Source organism: Centropristis striata, chromosome 3 (genome assembly GCF_030273125.1).
Source record: "Centropristis striata isolate RG_2023a ecotype Rhode Island chromosome 3, C.striata_1.0, whole genome shotgun sequence".
In the NCBI taxonomy this organism is placed as follows: Eukaryota; Metazoa; Chordata; class Actinopteri; order Perciformes; family Serranidae; genus Centropristis; species Centropristis striata.
Window position 1 is genome coordinate 43,588,190 of NC_081519.1, and position 21,507 is coordinate 43,609,696.

General features: G+C 39.0%; 1 protein-coding gene across 1 annotated transcript; it reads left to right on the top strand.

The window, feature by feature from the left end:
• Positions 1–1,856: 1,856 nt before the first annotated feature.
• Positions 1,857–18,212, top strand: LOC131968320 (class I histocompatibility antigen, F10 alpha chain-like). The gene is made up of 6 exons (XM_059329143.1): positions 1,857–2,004; positions 12,766–13,032; positions 14,333–14,611; positions 15,125–15,427; positions 16,268–16,388; positions 16,785–18,212. The coding sequence occupies exons 1-5, from the start codon at positions 1,947–1,949 to the stop codon at positions 16,381–16,383; spliced, it is 1,023 nt and encodes a 340-aa protein (XP_059185126.1). The 5' UTR covers positions 1,857–1,946; the 3' UTR covers positions 16,384–16,388; positions 16,785–18,212.
• The last annotated feature ends 3,295 nt before the right edge of the window (positions 18,213–21,507 follow it).

The window sequence follows — 21,507 nt, forward strand, 5'->3', positions numbered from 1 at the left end:
TGTGAGAGAAGTCACTGCAGTGAAACAATCTGCCAGAGAAACATTCCTCAGTCTTTCCAACTACAACTTCCTTTTGAGTCTTTAGAGTCAGGTTCATGAATATCAGTTTATCTAAACTCGCTCTAACTTGCTTTTCCCTCCGTATCTCTCACTCCAAAATTAAAATTAAAATCCTGTTATTCATCATAATCTGCACTCACTTTTATTCCTCCCATTGGACCTGCAGCTCGTCTCCTAAAGGGGCGTGGCAGTAACTGAACTCACCTGACAGGTACAGGGACTGAGAGGTCAGTGAGCCGTCTCGCTTGGTACCTGTCTCTGTTGACACACCTTTATTGAGAGATAAAGAAGTTCCTCATGTGGCATCTCCAGGTACGATCACCTTTTTAATCTTTGCTTCACTTTTCCAGTCAGCTCTGATTTTGTTCCTGCGCAGCTAAAACACGTCTTTTATATTTATTTATTTTAACTTCCACTTGGCCTTGATATGACTATTTGTTTGTAACTGAATAACACTGAATGCACCATATTCACAATGTTTGTACTGATTTTAAAATCTTGTTTTTCTGACAGTTAAACACTCCTTGAAGATTTTTATAACTGGATCTTCTGGTGATAAACTCAGGTATTGATCAGCAGAAAGAGGTTTGTTCAACCAGAGCTCAAAGTAACAAATAATATAAATACTACAATGTCTGGATAAAAGATGTGACACAGATTGATTTGTTTGTGTAATAATCATAAATATTTTTGTCTCAGTTGGAATAGTGAGAACAAAAGATCTAAGTTTCTTATTAAACCTTATTAAATTCTATAACTTTTTATAAAGTCCTTCAACAGCAATAAGAGAGGGTGGAAACAGAGAAGCTATATGAAGCGCCAAAGCAAAATGAAAAGCAGGATCATGTGTTCAAACATCAACAGAGGTGTTCAGTTTCTGTTGTTTGAGCAGTTTTCAGCGTCCACAGCTTCAAATCAGCTCCGGAGCATTTATTCTGTAGGACAGAGCTGAGCTGATCTGATGCTTGTGTTTAAGAAGCTCTCTGACTCGCTTTCTGCTTCACTTTTATTTCTTTTCATTTCAAACTCCAACAATGAGGTGAAATATTGTTTCATGGAGACCACCTTGTGTTTTATCATATTGTTTGTCCTGATAGTTGACCTGATGTGTGCCAACACCAGTGTGCAGGCCTGTAGTGGAGCTAAACTAAACACTTTAACATACTGACATATTTCATAGAGCAGCTCATTAGATAAGAACTTCAGAGGGGATTTAATATGTTCCCCTCCATCTCATTTAATAAGCAGATGGTTTAACTGCTCACATATCTGTTTAAAATAAGAGATAAAGCCAGTCTGTAGATCAACTGCAGCTTTGAACCACTGGGGGCAGCACCTCACCTCATTTACTCACTATAACATCCAGGAAACCAAACTTGGATTTGTTGTTTGTTGTTGATATTTTTGATCAGGACTGTTTTAAATCCCAGGGCAGCCATACAGAACAAAAGAACAATAAGACACTACTGAATCCCCACAAACTGCTCAGTGTCTGGTCTGTAGCTGACAGTAACCTCTGACCTGACACAACATTTCTGCACATTTCATTAGTCTGCAAAACATTTTGACAAGATGTGAGCAGCAGAAAGAATAAAACTCCTTTAATATGTGAACAAAGTTGAGTGTCTCCCCGTCCTCTTACACAGGCTGAAGTAACATCATATACTTTCACTTTCGTTCATAACACGTGTGAGCCTGTTTTACCTAGATACAAGTGACGTCATGCTCAGAATAAATTCCCATTGGCTCAGATGAAGGTTTGTTCCGCGTCACCTCTTGTTTTATCCTCATTTCAACTCTGATTGTGGAGCAGGAAGGATGATCTCTGTTTCTCTCTTCAGACAAACACACAAAGCTTCACTCTGGTAAATCTTCAGACGGTCACAATGCAGATCTTTGCTGCTCTGGTTCTCCTGGGAACAGCCCTGCATGGCGCTGCACCAAGTGAGTTCACATTGTTTTGTTGGTTTATTGTGAAAGAAACAAAATGCTTCATGTTTTTCTATACTGTATTTATGAGTTTCAGCATTTTAAGATTGTCTTTGATGTTTATTTCCTAGACTTCTGTGTATATTATAGAAATATTAAAAAGTAACAACCCATCATCTTAAAGTTGACGTTAGTAAATCCTGTCTGTTCACCTCATTGAATGATCCCTATAAACTTTAGTTGAACTTTTGTAAAGAGGGATAGTCAATACTCTAATCCTGAAAAGGGCACAAGTGTGTTTTCATCAACTTTTATATCTTTTATTTGTGTCATTATTTTATATTATCAGGACCATTAAGACCGATACGGTCTGATCATGTTAATGCTAAAATGGCACCATGACGTTGCAGCGCAACAACTACACCTGACTGCAGGGTGCAATTCTGGGCGGAGCTTAACGTCCGTTGAGGTGGGTGGAGTCAAACTTTGAGGAGGGTGGAGTCAAACGTTGAGGTGGTGATGGAGTCTGTTAGATTTACTCAATGGCACCACTTATTGATGACAGCCGTGAAGCACATTTCTGCTTTTATTATTATTGGCTGCATATAAACAAATAAGGAGCATATTTACGTGTTATCAGAATTAAACAGAAATACATGTAAAACAAGATTAAATAAACTATTAGATAATGTAATAACAGGGATACCACAGCAGGGAATTATTTGGATTTACAGCAGCAGAGAGGGATAGTGCAATAACAAGATGTCAGTAAAAATGTGAAATGACAAATAAGGAAGTATAAAGCAGCATTAAAACTTTTTTTTTTAAATCCCGTTTTCATTAGTTTGCTTCCAATTAGTTTGCGTCTAATTTTGATTTCAAATTTTTTTACCTTTAGTGAATTCTAGTAAAATATGGGTCGTTATTTATTTTGATAAATGTTATAACTTTATCTATCCTGATTTATAATGCTATTATACTGTATCATTTATAACATTTTGCTTCAAAACTACAAACTACAAAATTCTGTCAGACACACTGACAAGGTGAATGTGCTTTGAACATCAGGTTAAACCACTAAAGAGATCAAAGACTGAGGTGACTTTAACATCATCTTTATTGGACACACCAACATGACACACCAATAAATTCAAAAATCACAGCAAATAAAAAGCTCTATTAAACAACATAAAAATTCCAAAAATCACAGCAAAAAAAAATCTTCACTCCACAAAATAACACACCAGTAAAAAAAATCCCAGCTGATCAACAAGGCTTCACTGCTGCTCCTCAAAAGAGGCAAAGACCTTGAGGTTTCTTATTATTATTATAAGAAACCTCATTATTTATTATTTGCCTCCACACAGAAAGCCTCATAATCAGTCTTCAACTGAAATGAAAACAGGAAGGGTTCCATAACTCCTCTTCATCCATCATCCAACCGCCACTGGGTGTGATTGAGTGTCCGGGGCTGGGGGCACCGGGTGCAGGTGACAGGCTGGTGCCGGGGTCGGGGCCACTAGATGGGGTTGAGGGTCCTGCTCCAGGGCCACTGGGTTTGGTTGAGGGTCCTGCTCCAGGGCCACTGGGTTTGGTTGAGGTTCCTGCTCCAGGGCCACTGGGTTTGGTTGAGGGGCCGAGGCCACTGGGTCGCCCTCCAATAAAACACTGATGTTGGAGCTATTTAGTTCTTGTTAGTATTTAGTTGTCTGTTTAGTTTATTATTAACAATGAGTATTGTTTGATTATTTTAGATGTTTGTTTATTTTGATAATATTTTGTTTTGCTAGTTAATTGTTTAGTTTAATCATCATTATTGTTTAGCATATTTAGTTTACATATTATATTGTGGGTTTTATGGAATTTGGGTTGGCACCGTGGGCACCTGAGGTTATATAGGTAGGTAGGTAGGCAGAGGGCCGTCATGCACCTGGGTGGGCCTATGGTTTTTTACCAGCGCGAAGATAGGCAGCAGGAGCCATGTTTCTTTGTTCTTTTGTTTGCTTGCTCGCAATGGACAAAATAAACCTTTGGAACTATCAATCATGCATGGACATCACCTTCTTTGCCTGCGTACACCACACGCTCATGGTGCATCAGTGGTATTTTGATTAAGTTTGTTTTAAGTTTAATTTTGTTATTTTTTTGGACAAAATTGCCACTACATAAAGTAAAAAACCAGCCCTTGGACTCAAAGGAAGGATCCCTCGTCACTGGATAAGTTGGATCTTCTTGGATATTGGATTGATGAACTGTATGGATTGTTTTATTCATCGCCTTTTGGAATAAGCATCAGCGGGAAAGCGGCTTCCAGCCGGATCAACAAAGACTCAGCCTTCTCACATGAAACTGGTACGTGATACGACTGCTGTATTGGAAAACAGCCAAACGACTGGAGTTTGGAAATCAGTGTTTCACAATCAAGTTTATGAAGTTTAAGAAGTTGGACGGCGCTGAATCGCCGCATGCAAACATTGCGCAGTACCATTACGCACCACTGTCGGAGACTTCATTCATTAAAGAAGAGGAAACCCCGACTGCAACGTCACTCATCAAGTCTTGTTTGTCCCTTTAACCTGCCGATTTGTTTGATTGTGGATTTTGATTGCTGTGTAACAAGCAGTTTAGAAGAAAAGAGGAAATGTCCGATGTTACGGCCAATGATGTCGGAACGCCGTCAGCAAAAAGAAGCGTTAAACTCACTTCTAAAGGCTTGTGCTTCTATATGAAAACGTGTCAAGAAAAAAGGAATGCAAAATGCAAACAAGCTAAACGATGTGTGGAAAAGATATGTGCGCTGATGGAGTCAAATGAAAATGTGATTTCAGTGAATTCTGAGCTCGCCAAGTTTATCCATTGTTATGAAGACGCCAATGAAACGCATGAAACTTTTATGAGTCTACCTTTGCCACAAGATGAAGCGACAAGACAAAGTACGCACTTTAAGGAAAAAATGATGAAGTTTTGTGATTACACTGAGAGGGTGAAAGCCTGGCTGTCTGAGAGAGACTATCCATACGCGCAGCCAAATAAAGACACTCCCGATGACCAAAGCGTCGCAGATGAAATTAACCCCGAAGACAGTGCTTCTAATGTGTCCAGTGTAAAAGTGAGCTCTGTAAGGACAAGCTCCCAGCTATCTCGGACCTCCTCTGCATCTTCTGCACGCATTCAAGCCAAGGCCGACAAAGCAGCTCTGATTGAACGTGTAGCAGCATTAAAAAGGAAACATTTAATAGAGGCTCAAGAGGAAAAATTGAGGAGAAAAAAGGAACAACTGGAACTCGAAACCGAGCTGGCTGTAACAAATGCAAAGCTTCATGTCTTGGAAATAAATTCATCGCAGTGTGGCTCAAAACGTTCTGATGGCATGAACTCTTATTTTGAAAGGAATAACTGCCAAAGAGCAAATGCATTAAATCCTGACGCTGACGCCTTTGTACCTGTCACAATGGAGGAAAAGGTTAATATTAATGCTGTGCCTGATGCAATGTCACAACCACAAGTTGTTCGGCCCAAACACGTGGGTGGAATTCTGTTGAAGTCTGATGCTCCAGTTCAAGTAAAACAAACTGTTATTGAAAATCAAGCAGGACTGGTGCACCCTCAATCCCACTCTGTGACTGAAAACTATCAGAATGACATTGTGAACATCATGCAAAGACAAAATGACATTGCTTCTCTGTTGGTCCAGCAAAATCTGAGCTCTGTCCTTCCATCAAGAAATATCCCTGTGTTCGATGGAGACCCACTTCAATATAGGTCTTTCATCAGAGCTTTTGAGAATGGAGTGGAGGAGAAGACAGATAATTGGAGTGACTGTTTGCACTTCCTTGAACAGTACACCAGGGGGCAGCCAAGAGATCTGGTGCACAGCTGTCAACATCTGCCTTCAGACCTGGGATACCACAGAGCCAAAAGTCTTCTAGCAGAGCACTTTGGAAATGAATACAAAATTGCTTCTGCATACATGGAAAAGATTCTCAACTGGACGCCTGTTAAAAGTGAGGATACTAAAGCATTACAATCATTCTCCCTATTTCTTCGTGGATGCTCAAATCTAACAGAGCAAATGCTGCACATGAAGGAATTGGACTTACCTTCTAACATGAGGAGCATCATCTTGAAACTCCCCTACAAATTAAGGGAAAGATGGAGAACTGTTGCTTGTGATCTGCAAGAGCGAAATGGTCGGAGAGCATTGTTTAATGATGTGGTTGTTTTCATTGAAAAGCAAGTCAAAATTGCCTCAGATCCCCTTTTTGGCAACATTCAGGACCCACAACCCACCAACTACAAGGCATCCACCACAAGTCATTTAAAGCAAAGGAAAAAGGAAAGCAGTTTTGCTACTAATGTCACTGCAGTAGAGGAAGGAGTCATATCTCAGTATGGAGGAAATAAGATCAAGCCCTCTTCTACTCCAAGCTGTCTGTTTTGTTCACAAAGAAGTCACTTGTTGGATAAATGCTCTCAGTTCAAAATGAAGTTACATCGAGATAAGATTAATTTCATCAAGGAAAAAGGAGTTTGTTTTGGTTGCCTGAAAATAGGCCACATAAGCAAAGACTGCAGGAGTCGTTTGGATTGCAATGTGTGTCACCAAAAGCATCCGGGAGTCCTCCACATAGAGCGGCAGGATAGAGGCACATCCTCCGAACACTCCCAACCCACTGTGAGCTCTCCAAGTGTTTCCTGTGTAACATCTCAAACTTGCGGCCATATTGGGGCCGGTTGTGAAGATGATTCCATCTTTCCAATTGTGGCAGTTAAAGTCAAGAACAAGAGGAGTAATAAAACTGTGCAGACATATGCCTTTTTGGATCCAGGGAGTTCAGGAACATTCTGTACTGAGTACCTGGCAAGAAAATTGAACCTGAGAGGTGAAAGGACAAGTATTCTGTTAAAAACAATGGGTCAAAAGAAGACTGTAACTGCTCATATTCTGTCAGGTCTTGAAGTGTCTGGTGTGAATGCAGATGATTTCATTCAGTTGCCTGATGTTTTGACTCAAAGAACCATGCCTGTCTCTTCACTCAACGTCCCACAACAAGAGGATCTTGTTCAGTGGTCTTATCTGAAGGATGTAAAGCTCCACAACATTGATTCAGGTGTCGATCTTCTCATTGGAACTGATGCCCCAAAAGTAATGGAGCCTTGGGAGCTGATAAACAGCCAGGATGAAGGACCTTATGCAGCAAGAACCAGGGTCGGTTGGGTCATTAATGGTCCACTTCGTGGCGGAAGCAGTAGGAGTAAGAGTGGCTGTCCTGCTGTAACAGCTAACCGAATCTCTGTTGAACACCTTCAAGAGATGCTGGTTAAACAGTATAACCAAGACTTTAACGAAAGATCATCAGAGGAGAAGATTGAAATGTCCAGAGAAGACATCAAGTTCATGAATGTTGTGAGTAGCTCAACAGAATTAATCGGAGACCATTACTGTATTGACTTACCTTTCAGACAGAGCAATCCCATCTTGCCAAACAACCGCTGTGTTGCAGAACAGCGCCTCCAGAGCTTGAAAAGAAAATTTGACAAGAATAGTCAATTTAAGGAGGAATATGTTTCATCTGTAAATGACATGTTAACTCAAGGATATGCTGAGATGGTGCCTGCTGACCAACTAAAACAAAGTGATGGAAAGGTGTGGTATATCCCCCATCATGGAGTTTACCATCCAAGAAAAGGCAAGCTGAGAGTTGTTTTTGATTGTGGATCAACATATAAAGGGACATCGTTGAACTGCCATCTCTTGCAGGGACCCGATCTCACCAACTCTCTTATTGGAGTCCTCATTCGATTTAGGCAGGAGCCTGTTGCTGTAATGGCCGACATCAAAGCCATGTTTCATCAAGTCCATGTTGCAAAAAGACACACAGACTTTCTTCGCTTCCTCTGGTGGCCTGATGGCGACACTACACAGTCTCCAATGGAATGTCGCATGAAAGTTCACTTGTTTGGAGCTGTATCATCACCAAGTTGTGCAAATTATGCTTTGAGGAGAACAGCAGAAGATAATGCCCAGCATTTCCCTCTCGAAGTGGTGAATACAGTGAAACAACATTTTTATGTGGATGATTGCCTGAAATCCATGGCTTCAGAGGAGGAAGCTATACAAATGATCAAGGATTTGACGGCTCTTTGTCACAAGGGAGGATTTCATCTTTCAAAGTGGACCAGCAACAGCAGCAAAGTGTTGCAGTTTACTGCTGAGGAAAAGAGAGCAAAGGAAATGCAGGAGCTGGATTTGGACACAGACCAACTTCCAATGGAGCGTGCATTAGGACTTCAGTGGTGCACTAAAGCTGATAAGTTCAACTTCAGGACCTCAGTGCGAGAACAGCCACAGACCAGAAGAGGCATCCTGTCAGTGGTCAGCTCACTTTATGACCCATTGGGATTTCTAGCCCCATTCACTATGCCAGCCAAGCTGTTGTTACAGGAGCTTTGTAGAAGAAACTTGGGGTGGGATGAAGCCATCTCCCCTTCCTTCTCTAAACAGTGGTCTAATTGGCTGGAGGACCTCCAAAAGGTGGCAGAGTTCAAAGTGGAACGCTGTATTAGGCCCAGAGACTTTGGAGACCCTGTTACAGCACAGCTTCACCATTTTTCAGATGCCAGTCAAGTTGGATATGGAACTGTGTCTTACTTAAGACTGGAAAAAGACCATAGAGTTAATGTTGCCTTTCTCTTTGGAAAGGCCAGAGTTGCACCCCTCAAGCAGACTACAATCCCACGACTGGAACTCACAGCAGCAGTTCTGGCTGTTCGAGTGGATAAAGTGCTGCACAAGGAGTTGCAGCTTAAGCTGGAGAAGTCAGTTTTCTGGACGGACAGCACAACAGTCCTTAAATATATCTCTAATGAAACTAAGAGATTTCACACTTTTGTTGCCAACAGAGTTTCTGTCATCAGAGAAGCAGTAGATATTGATCAGTGGAGATATGTGTGTTCCAAGGAGAATCCCGCAGATGAGGCCTCAAGAGGAATGAAAACTCAGGATTTTCTGAAAGGCAGAAGATGGATAAATGGACCTGAGTTTCTCTCCAAGACAAAGGAGGATTGGCCTGAAATGAATGTGGATCTTGATGTGATTTCTGTAGATGACCCAGAGATCAAAAGGGACTTGATGGTGAACACTATTGTCAAGGATGTGGAAAATCCCACCAGTCACCTTATCTGCTACTTTTCTTCTTGGACTAAGTTGAAAACATCTGTGGCTTGGTTTCTGAAGATCAGGGACGTTCTCATAATGTTGGTTCAGAGGAGAAAGAAGTTTCTTGCTTCTGCAGGCCTGAAAAAGGACCATCTGAAGATTCAAGTACATGAAGTGGAAAGAAGAGTTCAGAGCTTTAAAGTCGTGCTCAAAGGTCAAAGTCTGACTCCTGAAGATCTGGTTAAAGCAGAGCAGTCAATCATTCTGTATGTTCAAAAACACAAGTTCAAAGCTGAAATTGCCTCACTCAAAGGTAGCTTTAAAAACCTTCCCAAAGACAGTCCATTGTACAAACTGGACCCAGTAATGGATGATGAAATCCTCAGAGTGGGTGGTCGACTGAGTAAAGCAGCACTGCCATCAGAATCCAAACATCCAGTCATTTTGACCAAAGACATGCATGTATCTACATTAATCTTACGTCATATCCACCATCAACTAGGACATGCAGGAAGAAATCACATGCTGTCCAGGTTACGGCAGAAGTACTGGATCATTAATGCAAACTCTGCTGCCAGGAAGGTCATATCGGACTGTGTTGTTTGCAGACGCAACAGAGGAAAGCTTGTCGAACAGAAGATGGCAGACTTGCCTGAAGAGAGAGTGCTGCCTGACAAAGCTCCTTTTACAAATGTTGGAGTTGACTATTTTGGCCCCATTGATGTTAAAAGAGGCAGAAGTCTTCTCAAGAGATACGGAGTGCTGTTCACATGTTTCACCAGCCGTGCTGTGCACTTAGAAGTGGCACATACATTGGATACAGACTCTTGTATAAATGCAGTTCGGAGGTTCATCTGTAGACGTGGTCCAGTCTCAGCTATCAGGTCTGACAATGGCACAAATTTCGTTGGAGCCAGCCGAGAGCTAAAAAGAAATCTGACTGTTTTGAATCATGACAAAATTCAAAGGGCTTTGGTTCAGGATGGCATAAAATGGAACTTCAACACACCAGCAGCTTCTCATCATGGTGGTATCTGGTAGCGACTGATTCGTTCAGTTAAAAGTGTTCTCACATCAGTTGTGAAGCAGCAAACTCTGGATGATGAAGGGCTCCAGACTCTTTTCTGTGAGGTGGAGGCAATATTGAATGACCGACCCATCACAAAAGTGTCAGATGATGCAGGTGACCTTGAAGCCCTCACACCAAATCACATTTTAATGTTGAAGGGCAAGCCAATTATGCCACCAGGATTGTTTGACCACAGTGATCTGTATGTCAGGAAAAGGTGGAAGCAAATACAATACATGGCTGAACTATTCTGGAAGAGGTGGATTTCAGAGTATCTGCCTATGATGCAAGAGAGACAAAAATGGACACGGCCAAGAAGAAGCCTCAGTCCTGGAGATATTGTCCTTGTTGCCGACGCCACAGCTCCAAGAGGATCGTGGGTGATGGGGAAAGTTTTGGATGTCAGACCAGATGCAAAGGGACTGGTACGCTCTGTGCGTCTTCAAACCAGGACCAGCATTCTGGAGAGGCCTGTGACAAAGCTCTGTCTGCTTCTGGAAGCAGCAGTCAACATCATGGACTGACTCTCTCTTTCTCTAACTCTACATTTCTCTCTTTCTCTCTGTCTAACCTTTTGTTGCAGATACATCAAGAATTTAGACAATTTATTCAAAGTTAATGCATGACAAGGAATATTTCTGATTATTAGTTCATGTTGCAGAAATAGCTCCTTTCTTTCTTCTTTTCTGAAGATAATTATAATTGTGATATAATGCACAATTAGGGGCCGGAGTGTTGGAGCTATTTAGTTCTTGTTAGTATTTAGTTGTCTGTTTAGTTTATTATTAACAATGAGTATTGTTTGATTATTTTAGATGTTTGTTTATTTTGATAATATTTTGTTTTGCTAGTTAATTGTTTAGTTTAATCATCATTATTGTTTAGCATATTTAGTTTACATATTATATTGTGGGTTTTATGGAATTTGGGTTGGCACCGTGGGCACCTGAGGTTATATAGGTAGGTAGGTAGGCAGAGGGCCGTCATGCACCTGGGTGGGCCTATGGTTTTTTACCAGCGCGAAGATAGGCAGCAGGAGCCATGTTTCTTTGTTCTTTTGTTTGCTTGCTCGCAATGAACAAAATAAACCTTTGGAACTATCAATCATGCATGGACATCACCTTCTTTGCCTGCGTACACCACACGCTCATGGTGCATCAGTGGTATTTTGATTAAGTTTGTTTTAAGTTTAATTTTGTTATTTTTTCGGACAAAATTGCCACTACAACTGATGTGTCTCTATATGTCAAAGAAAATAAGCAGACATAAATGACATGATACTTAAAAATGGATACATAAGCATTCACCATCTAAGCTGACATTTGTATATAATAACGTTACTATGTGTAATTAATTTTAAATCAATTGGAATTACAGACAGCGCTGCTTGATTGAACTCCAATTGGCCGCTACAGTAATCACTGGTGTTTTGCTAACGATTGGTCACATGGGTGGTCCAGTAATTTAGCTAGTTGTTCATTTTAATTTAACGTCTTACTTACTTCCAAACTACTACTTTCAAAATGTTTGCCGTGAAAAAGATGAGAGCACCGGAGATAAACAACTCAAGTACCCCTGAACCTCAAATGACTCCACCCACCTCAACGTTTGACTCCACCCACCTCAGCGCCCGTAGAGCTCCGCCCCGAATTGCACCCTGCAGTCGGGGTCTTCACGCGCGCAACAGTCCAGGCCACATTTAGAATAATACATTTTAAAAACAACATAATATGACTTTTGAACTGAAAGGTTCTTGTCCATAACTATATTTAATGCTCCTTATACAAGATATTAGTGTTTTACGGTTGTTTCTTATATAAAGTGTGTCGCTTTTATCCCGTCTGTGGCCGCGACTGAAATGTTTATTTTAAAAAAATCAATAAAAAACAACATAAAATGACTTTTAAACTAAACAGTTATTGTCCATAATTATATTTAGTGCTCTTTTTCAAGATATAAGTGTTTCATGGTCGTTTGTTATGTAAAGTGTGTCGCTGAAATGTTTATTTTCCTGTTGGAGTCTTCTCCATGAACACAAATGTGAAGTCATGTTGGGTCAAACCGTTTTGCTGAACAGTTAGTTTTTCTTATCACTATATATCTTTTTGGTCGACTACATGGGACTGCTGTTTTTGCACTAGAGTCCATTATAATTCAGGGAAAAACAGGAGTCCCGTGTGTCCAAAGAGCTACAAGGACCATAATTAAGTGTTTGGTATCTTTATGAACTCAGAACAAGCTGAATATAAAAGTATATGCACACATATGCAGTGAAAAAAAGATCATAGGTTTTTTATTTTTATTTTTTTATCTGAAAAGTCAGTTGATATCGTTGTTTTCCTGCTGAAGCCAAACAACTTTCTGCTCAGTTGTTACAATATTTGATATTGTTCAGTAATGTGTGTAAACAGATTAACCTAGACTGTAGCCTGATATATTTACATTAACTATTAATTAATTAATATCTGTGAGCAGGAAAATAAGATTGTTAAGTGATTTATAAAACTGTGATATAAAAACTGAAGAGATGACTTGTTTTTTCTTACAGTGACTCACTCTATGATTAATTTCTACACTGCATCGTCTCAACTCCCAAACTTCCCAGAGTTTGTGGCTGTTGGTTTGGTTAATGAGGTTGAGGTAGAGCACTATGATAGTAACAGCAGGAAATTAGAACCCAAACAGGAGTGGATGATCAGAGCCACAGAAGATGATCCTCAGATCTGGCAGAGGGGGACTGAGAATAGATTTAATATGCAGCAGACCTTCAAAGCCAACATTGAAATTGCAAAGCAGCGCTTCAACCAAACTGGAGGTTTGTTTGTTTCACTTTCTACTGATAAAATGTTGTTTATTGTGTTGTATATTTTTATATTTTCATCCTGTATTTTAGTACACAGATGTTAACACACACACACACACACACACACACACACCATTGTCAGATGAAAGTGTTAGGCAGCTTTTCTTGACTGAAACCCAGTCAGACACTGAGACTAGTGAATGCTGCTATACTACATGGATACAGTGTTTGTGTCCATCCCATAATAACCAGCAGAGATTATTAACACTTTATCTCCACTAGATTAGATCAGAGTAACTCTACTGAACTGCCCACAGAGAGTCGCTCCATAATAACTCTACTGCAGGAACCTGTTGATCTCAACAGTTTAACAACACACAGCTGATAGAGGAACATTACTGCCTGGTTTCTCAAAGTGTGGAGCCGGGACTGTAAAGGGGACACAGGCTGCTTCTGATGGGTCCTCATATGAGAGGAGGAGCGGTTTGTTTTAATAAAGCTGCTGACAGGACGACATAGTGAACGTCTCATTCAGATCAGAGGTTTAAAGAGTTTAACAGCTCCACTCTACCTACTAATACACAGTGTGTCCATCCCATAATATACCTTTATATGTTGTAGAAGGACAGATTATATTTGTTTATTTCACTTCACCACAGTGTGTGTAGGTCATAATATATGTATATAGTGCTGAAACAATTAGTCTATAAACTGTTTGGATGATCGACAGAACTCACACATTTTGATAATTAAATAATCATTTAAGTCTTTTTTTCAGCAAAAATGTCAAAAAGTTTCTAGTTCCAGTTCCTAAAATATGAGCATGATCTACTTTTCTCTGTTTTATATCATTTTATGTTAAATACTGTTCAGTGTTGGTTTGATGAAAGAGCAATTAAAAGATTTCTCCTTTTGCTCTGAGGACTTCTGAGTGTCCTTTTTCCATAATTTTCTGACATTTTACAGTGAAAACAATTAATGATTAATTGAATAATAGTCGTGATAGTCTCAGTGGAGACAGTGTGTCTCTGTGGTTAAAGAAAAGAGGATATGAAGTGTGTTAGGATGTCCCTCTGTTTCCCAGCAGTCTCTGCCTCTCTGTCTCTCTCTAAGACGTCCACACTGTCCAGATGATGGCTGGCTGTAAGTGGTTGTCATGGAGACGATAACAGCAGGAGGTGTAGATTCTGTGTCTGAGTGTCTGTGGATCAGTGTGTCTCTGTGGTAAAGATGTGATATCAGCTGGTGATAGATGACTGGGCTGTGATCTCACTCTGGTTTACTGCAGTGTCTCTGTCTCTCTGTCTCTCAGGTGTCCACATTTTCCAGGTGATGCAAGGCTGTGAATGGGATGATGAGACTGATGAGGTCAAAGGTTATAGTCAATATGCTTATGATGGAGAAGACTTCTTATCATTGGACCTGGCGACAGAGACATGGGTCGCTCCACAACAACAGGCTGTCTTCACCAAACACAAGTTGGATAATAATAAAGCTCTGATGGCTGAGTACAAATACTTCTACACCCAGATTTGTCCTGAGTGGCTGAAGAAGTTTGTGAAGTTCGGGAGGAGCTCTCTGCTGAGAAAAGGTAGAGTCACATGACCTGATGTAGTTTAATGACCACGACAATGTTAATATGCCTTCTGTGTTTCCAACCATAAGTAACATTACAATAAATATAAAGCATACAGAGGCTGAATCTATCTCAGTTTAAACACATTTCTTTTTCTCTCTCGTCTCTTTATTTCTCTGACTCAACACATTTATCCCCACTCGTCTGTCTCACACTCACTGTCCACTGCACTCTTTAATCTGTCTCACCTCTCTTCATCTGTTTCTTCCCTTCAGTCTCTGTTAGAGACTATGAAAGGGCAGAATATCAGTTTTCCTTAGCGGGTTCAATATGAATGCCTTAAGGTGAAAAGCAGGCAAAGATCTTTCCAGCAATATAGTGGGACATTTGCGGGACGGCACAATGAAAGGGGCTTTCTTTTATCAATTAATGAGATGTATTTGCATTGTATACATACTGTATATATAGTGTATTAAGGTAGTGATAGTAATAAAGAACCTATAAACTGTGTTTCTCTTCTCTCTGCAGACCTTCCCTCAGTGTCTCTCCTCCAGAAGACTCCCTCCTCTCCAGTCAGCTGCCACGCTACAGGTTTCTACCCTGACGGAGCCATGATGTTCTGGAGGAAAGATGGAGAGGAGCTTCATGAGGACGTGGACCTCGGAGAGATCCTCCCCAACCACGATGGATCCTTCCAGATGAGTGTTGACCTGGACCTCTCATCAGTCAAACCTGAAGACTGGACCAGGTACGACTGTGTGTTTCAGCTGGTTGGTGTGAAGGAGCACATCTTCACCAGACTGGAAGAAGAAAAGATCAGGACCAACAGAGGTGAGACTTCTATCTGTCTTTGTTTTGTTTACAGTTTCTTCTATCTAGTTTTTTATATATAATTTTAAGACTTACATCAGAAATCGTTCTGCTGTTCACTTGTCCTGTGAATAGTATGAATGACACTAAAGTTAATCTTGAATCTCTCTTCTGCTTTAAGTATTAAACCAATACATTTACCCACTTCTGCACCCAGAATTATTACCACAGTTTGTTTTGTGTTGCCTGTCCAATGTTTGCTTAAACTTAAGTTGAAATAAAAAATATATGAATAATAATACAAAAATAATTTATCATCAATTTTTTTTTTTTTTTTAGGTTTATATCACTTTTTGAAAGTCAATTAAAGTTTTCAAATCACATTAAAAATATATATAATCTACACATTGTTTTAACCTTTTAATTTGTATCCACAGTTCAGAGAGAATACTATATAATAATCACTGTATTGACTGAACTACTGGCCAGTTTTAGAGGCTGAATAATGGAATAATTTAATAAATATATGAAAGAACGTATCTATCAGTAAATTAGTCAGAACCAAGTTTATTGGTCGAGGGTGTTAACATTCAAAACCGAGTTTGTGTCAAAAACCCACATATGGGACAGAAACCAACACAGACATGCAGCTAAACAAAGACAACAAAGTTATAGACGAGGATAAACAAACAACAAATAGATACAGTAATTATATACAGATAAGAAGGGATAAATAATAACAATAGCAGAACAAACAATGTATTCAGGATTGTGTTCTGGTGGACAAACTGACGTTCTTCTCTTCTGACCTGCTTCACCTGTTCAGGTTGTGACTATTTCTTGTTGTTTTCTGCTCAACAGAGAAACCCACTGACAAGAACGGCATCAACATTCCTGCAGTCGTTCTTCCTCTCGTCCTCCTCCTCCTCGCTGTGATTGGATTCATCGTTTACAGAAGGTGCAATGGGATGCTTTAAGGCAGGTAGGAGCTCACAGGTAGAGAGTGGAGTTGCAATGTTTTTCCACTGTGTTGTGGAGAGTATTTTAGTTTATTGTTTGTTCAAGGCTCAGAGGATTAATAAAACCCTTTTTGCAAGAGGAGTCAGAGTGAGCTGTGTGCTGAGGAAAAGAGTCAACATAAAGGTTTACACTCTGGAACTGGTTTTGGATCCTAAAATGATTTTTAGTATGATGACTTAAGAAAGAAGTGATTATTAAAGAAGTTAAGTTGGTTAAAAAAAGGAAGGTAGAATAGATTAATTTGTCAGTGTGAGTGAATAGAAGAGGGGATCATGTCCACAGAGAAGATGGTGTTAGAAGATACTCTGGCATTTGGCAGTTGTGACGACTAAAACCATGTGTGTGTTTTGTTTTTCAGCCAACTGTAAGTCATCTTCTGAAAACAACTCTGAGTTCTGAGAAACTGAATTGTGGAAAAGACAACCCTGAAGGCCAAACACACAACCCTGCACAAAGTGGGCTGCTTCAGGAGACATGAACTTTTCACACCTGCTGTTAAACAAAGACGCCTTCAACTTTGTGTAAAACAACCTTCTGTCATTGTTTCTTATTCAGCTTTTGTGACACAATCTAGCTTTAAAGAACATATTTGACTTTATACAGATTTTCCATAACAAAGTTGAGATTTTAATAAAAGTGTGAAGAGAAAGACACAGATTCTTTCAGAAACCTTCACATCGGCAGGTCAGATAAAGTGTAATATTAAAAAGTCAAATATGAACCTTAAGAAAAACAGTGACACCAAATCACTGAAACAGTGTTGAAAAAAAATCAAAAATAAATAATTTGTTTAAAAAGCATATTAGCTAAATGCTTGCAAAATGTTCACACTAGTTAATGAATCATGGATATTTGAGGTCTAAATGAAGCTGTAAATATGAGGCTTTGTGGAATTTTACACTCCAAACCTCTATGGTAAATAATTCAGATTTTTATATATATATTTTCTTTTTTCTCTTTAGGTTTATGGACACATTTTGCACTGTGTCTGTAGTGCACTTTGGGACATTTAGCAGATATGGTTAATAAAACAGTGGTCATAAATATTAATAAATAATATTGTGCAAAAATCTGTGTAACATTAATAAAGGATGGGTGGGGGGTAAACACACTTCCATTATTTAAGTTAAGTTATATAAATGAAGTTTATGTGAAATGTCTGATTCCCTGATGAGATTTATGAAACATTTTTGATTTGACCTCTGCAGAATTTCTCACATATGAGAACCATGGACGACTTTGTGTTTCATTCTGAAGTGAACAATCATTTCATTTGCTTTGAATTCTCAGAAATCCTTCTTTTGCAACCGAAAATATAATTCAAAGAAAAGGCCAAATGTCTAAACTCTTTTTAAATGAGTGACATTTTCCTGGTTAACAGATTCAGCAGATGTGGTTTAACACAAACTGGTGGTGAGCATAAATATTAGACACAAGCCTGAAGTGGAAGGTGAGCTTCTCAAGGGTTTTAATATTTATAATGTTCCACTTAAACATGTTAAATCCAGAAACCCTGTGACAACACTGGACAACATGTGTAAGTTGTTGTGTGATGCTGGTGTCTCTGTGTGTCCTGTCATGTCCCGTACAACACTTCTAAACTCTGTCATGTTGTGGAGAAGATCTCTGATCTGGTTCACAAGGTTTTATGGAGAAGAAGCTCTTTTTCTTTAGTTTTATTTGGTGAACTGGATTCTGTTCTTCACTTAAAAAGTACACCAGTGTGTAAATCATCATGTAAAGATATGGTGTGTATAATATATAAAGCTATAAAATAAATGTTTCATCTGGATTTTGTTAGAAAAATTGCATGAGGAAACCTTGAAAATTGATAATCTGTCACCGACAGAAAAAATCTGTCACCAACAGAAAAAAACCTCACCATTTTTCTGCGCATTCTTTGATGGGGAAATGAAGAGCTGGAGACGTCCAAGTTTCTAAGTTTAACAAAAGTTTTATTACAATACGTCAAAAAATGTGCACTTTACAGAGATCTCCGGGTTCAAAATTAACTCATGTCCCTGAATACAAACAGACGTGTTTCAGTTCGTGCAATCTGAACCCCGTCTCCCTCCCTGGAACCCATTAAAATAACCTTACAATTGTTTACAAAACATGCTGGTTGATTTCTTCCAGGAAGTCCCGCCTTCATGATCGCTGATTCGCCAGTCTTCTTTCATACCGTCACACATCAGGCCACCTGGGCAATACAATCACTGCTTCCCATAACAAAGCCTTGTGGCCTGCTAACAAACTTGTTATGACGAACATACTGCCTTATTATGTTCTACAGAAATATAACAACTATTCTTCAGAGTTCTACATGTACTTTTAAAGGTTAAAAAATATAAGACAGACAATACTATTTTTTGTGATTATAGAATCTTAATTAGTTTAAGCAAATGGAATATATGTAATTAAAGTAATCATAGTTTTCTACATCAATATTAACACACAAACACAATCAATGTATCAAATCATATTGTCTGACTTAATATAAATGCATAGAGATATTTATTACAGTCAAGGTTTGACCTTTGATAGTGACCTGCGTCAGAACAGAGAACAGAGACAGAGAACAGAGAAATAAAGCATAAAATCACATACCAATATAGAAAATAATCAATTATTTTAACAATTCCCTCTTTTGGCCTAACATTCATTAGGCCAACTCAAACAAAATTATGAATAGTAGCAATATCAGTGAGCAGCAAAGCATTTCAGAGTGGATTAATGTCATTTGATATGGGGAAAGGGATTTACCTTGGTTACCATGGAGATGCAAAACACAGACAGAACAGATATGAGAAATACACACAACACACAACACCACTATGCTTGTGTCATCAATATGTCAATTTCTGTACATAATATAATAATATTACCACCGTCCACTCTCCCCCTCGGCTCCAGGTGACACAACAGGAAGCACTATAAAGAGAGATAGCAGAGCAACACAGGACAACACATCCAAAACAATCTTTTTGTACCCATTTATCAAAAATGTTTTGCAGTATATAATGTCAAAAATAATTGATTATTTGAATATGATTTTTTCATGAATGTATGATTCTCACAGCTCTTTTTTTAACCTGATATGGACTTGCCCAACATGGTTCTGTCCACTTCCTGTTGATGACCTTCAGCCACACACACACTCTCGGAGAGTCTTACACTCTTACCCGAGCTTTTCTCTGTCTGGAGCTGTCATGTCTCCTGGACCTGTGTGGACAGAAGGCTTCCAGTGCAGTTAATGTACAGCAAAAGGACACATGATCCAACTGTGGTAAATCCAGGGGCACCCCCCTTTCACCCACAGTGGCTGGTCCTTTAAAACATTTACTGTAGAATAGTGAAGCACACTCAGTGGAAATGAAACCAAAATGTAACAAAATATCTCAGTACACTGAATCAGTATCGGAGAATAAATTGCATGAAATGTTGGGGCAAGAATATAAATTCAGGCAGATTGTGAGTTCAAACATCCAAAAAAAAAATTTTTTTAATTACATACAGTTCGTAGCAAGCAAGTTGCCCAATCTTTTCTTCTCTTGTCAACACATACTAATACCTTCTTTTTTGTCTCTCTTCCCCTACGTACTCTTTTCCATCTATTACACTCACTTGATTTCAACCACCTGTCATCTATCTTTTAGCAAGATATCACATCAACTTACACAGTAAGTTGAGCAACTTTCGTTAACAATCTATATCAGTTCCAAAACATAACTTTGACCAATGGGGTAAAAACAGACTGCATTTAAAACGGCTGCAATTTGCTATATAAATATATATTTGCAATATAATGAATGGACAAAATTTAAACATGCTGACGGGACTTCTGATAAATCCCCCCTCTTTTATTTTTTAATTTTTCAAGACAAGTTTCACTCTGTCTTTTATAATTTTGTCACCAACGTCAAGGCCAAAATGTTGTGCTATTTTTAACAGCTGCTTTTTTGTGCAGAAAGCCAACAAGCTCCACTGAAAGGAGAAATAAAAAATAAAGAACAAAATAAAAATAAAAAATAACTCATCAACACTTGTCATACTTGGGTGTGTGCAAAAAATCAATACACAACCAGCCAAACACTATGGCCTAGACAGTAAACAATGCTCCCCTCTAGCTGACTACCTGACCATTACTATCTAGCTAATCTCAACCCTAGTCTTCATGTGGATGACCAGCGGTGGGTATTTAAACACTGAAACTCATGGCGAGGTGAAGCAACCAGAACTGGCCACTTCCCCTTGACCATGATGTGCTCCCGAGACAAATGCTCTAACCAGAGCCACCACAGCACTAGTAAAACAAAAAATAAGACGAAACCCAAAGGGGTAACGCCACTTGGCCTCACAGGGGAACATTTGTTTACATTACAGTAACATTCTGCACACCAGTAAATTACACTTATACTACGCACACACAGAGCAGGAAAAAAAACTCCTCCACCCAAAACACAACTCATAAAGGAAAACAAAAAAAACATAAACCAAAGATAAAAGTTAGAATAGGTAAGTGAGTGTAACTGTTAATTTGAAAATAAAAATGTTATGTCTCCATAAACAAAACAATCAGGCCTGAAGGAGAGAACACCAGGCAACCTTGGAGCCTCTGTCTCTCTGCCTGCTTCTCTCTTTTCTCTCTCCACACTGAAAATAACTCAAAAGATTTACTTAAAAAATATATTGTCAGTATTTGCACACAAATGATTTCAGTAAAATGTAATGCTGCAATATCAAGTAACACTCACTTGCAAGTATCAAGTAAATTTTACATTCCATAAAACATAACAGTTCTGAAGATATTAAGTAACATTTACTTAATTCCATCCAAGTTTAAGTTATATTTATTTAACCAAATTAAGTAAAGTCTATTTGTTTTTTCATAAACAAGAACATCATTTTACTCAAAAATGTAAGAACACTTTATATATCTGTACATTGTTAAAACAAAAAACAATAGCTACTCAATAAAAAATGAGGCAACAGTTTGCACGCAAGGAAGTGCCTGTCAATTAGGAACAGACAAAATTCTCTTGATTTAGAATTACATACACATAAAGATTATATTTAATATG

Excerpts from the sequence above, each read along its gene's own strand:
- LOC131968320 (XM_059329143.1), top strand. The coding sequence starts at position 1,947 with ATGCAGATCTTTGCTGCTCTGGTTCTCCTGGGAACAGCCCTGCATGGC. Across the intron at positions 13,033-14,332 it reads GCGCTTCAACCAAACTGGAG|GTGTCCACATTTTCCAGGTG; the intron begins GTTTGTTTGTTT and ends TCTGTCTCTCAG. Across the intron at positions 14,612-15,124 it reads GAGCTCTCTGCTGAGAAAAG|ACCTTCCCTCAGTGTCTCTC; the intron begins GTAGAGTCACAT and ends TTCTCTCTGCAG.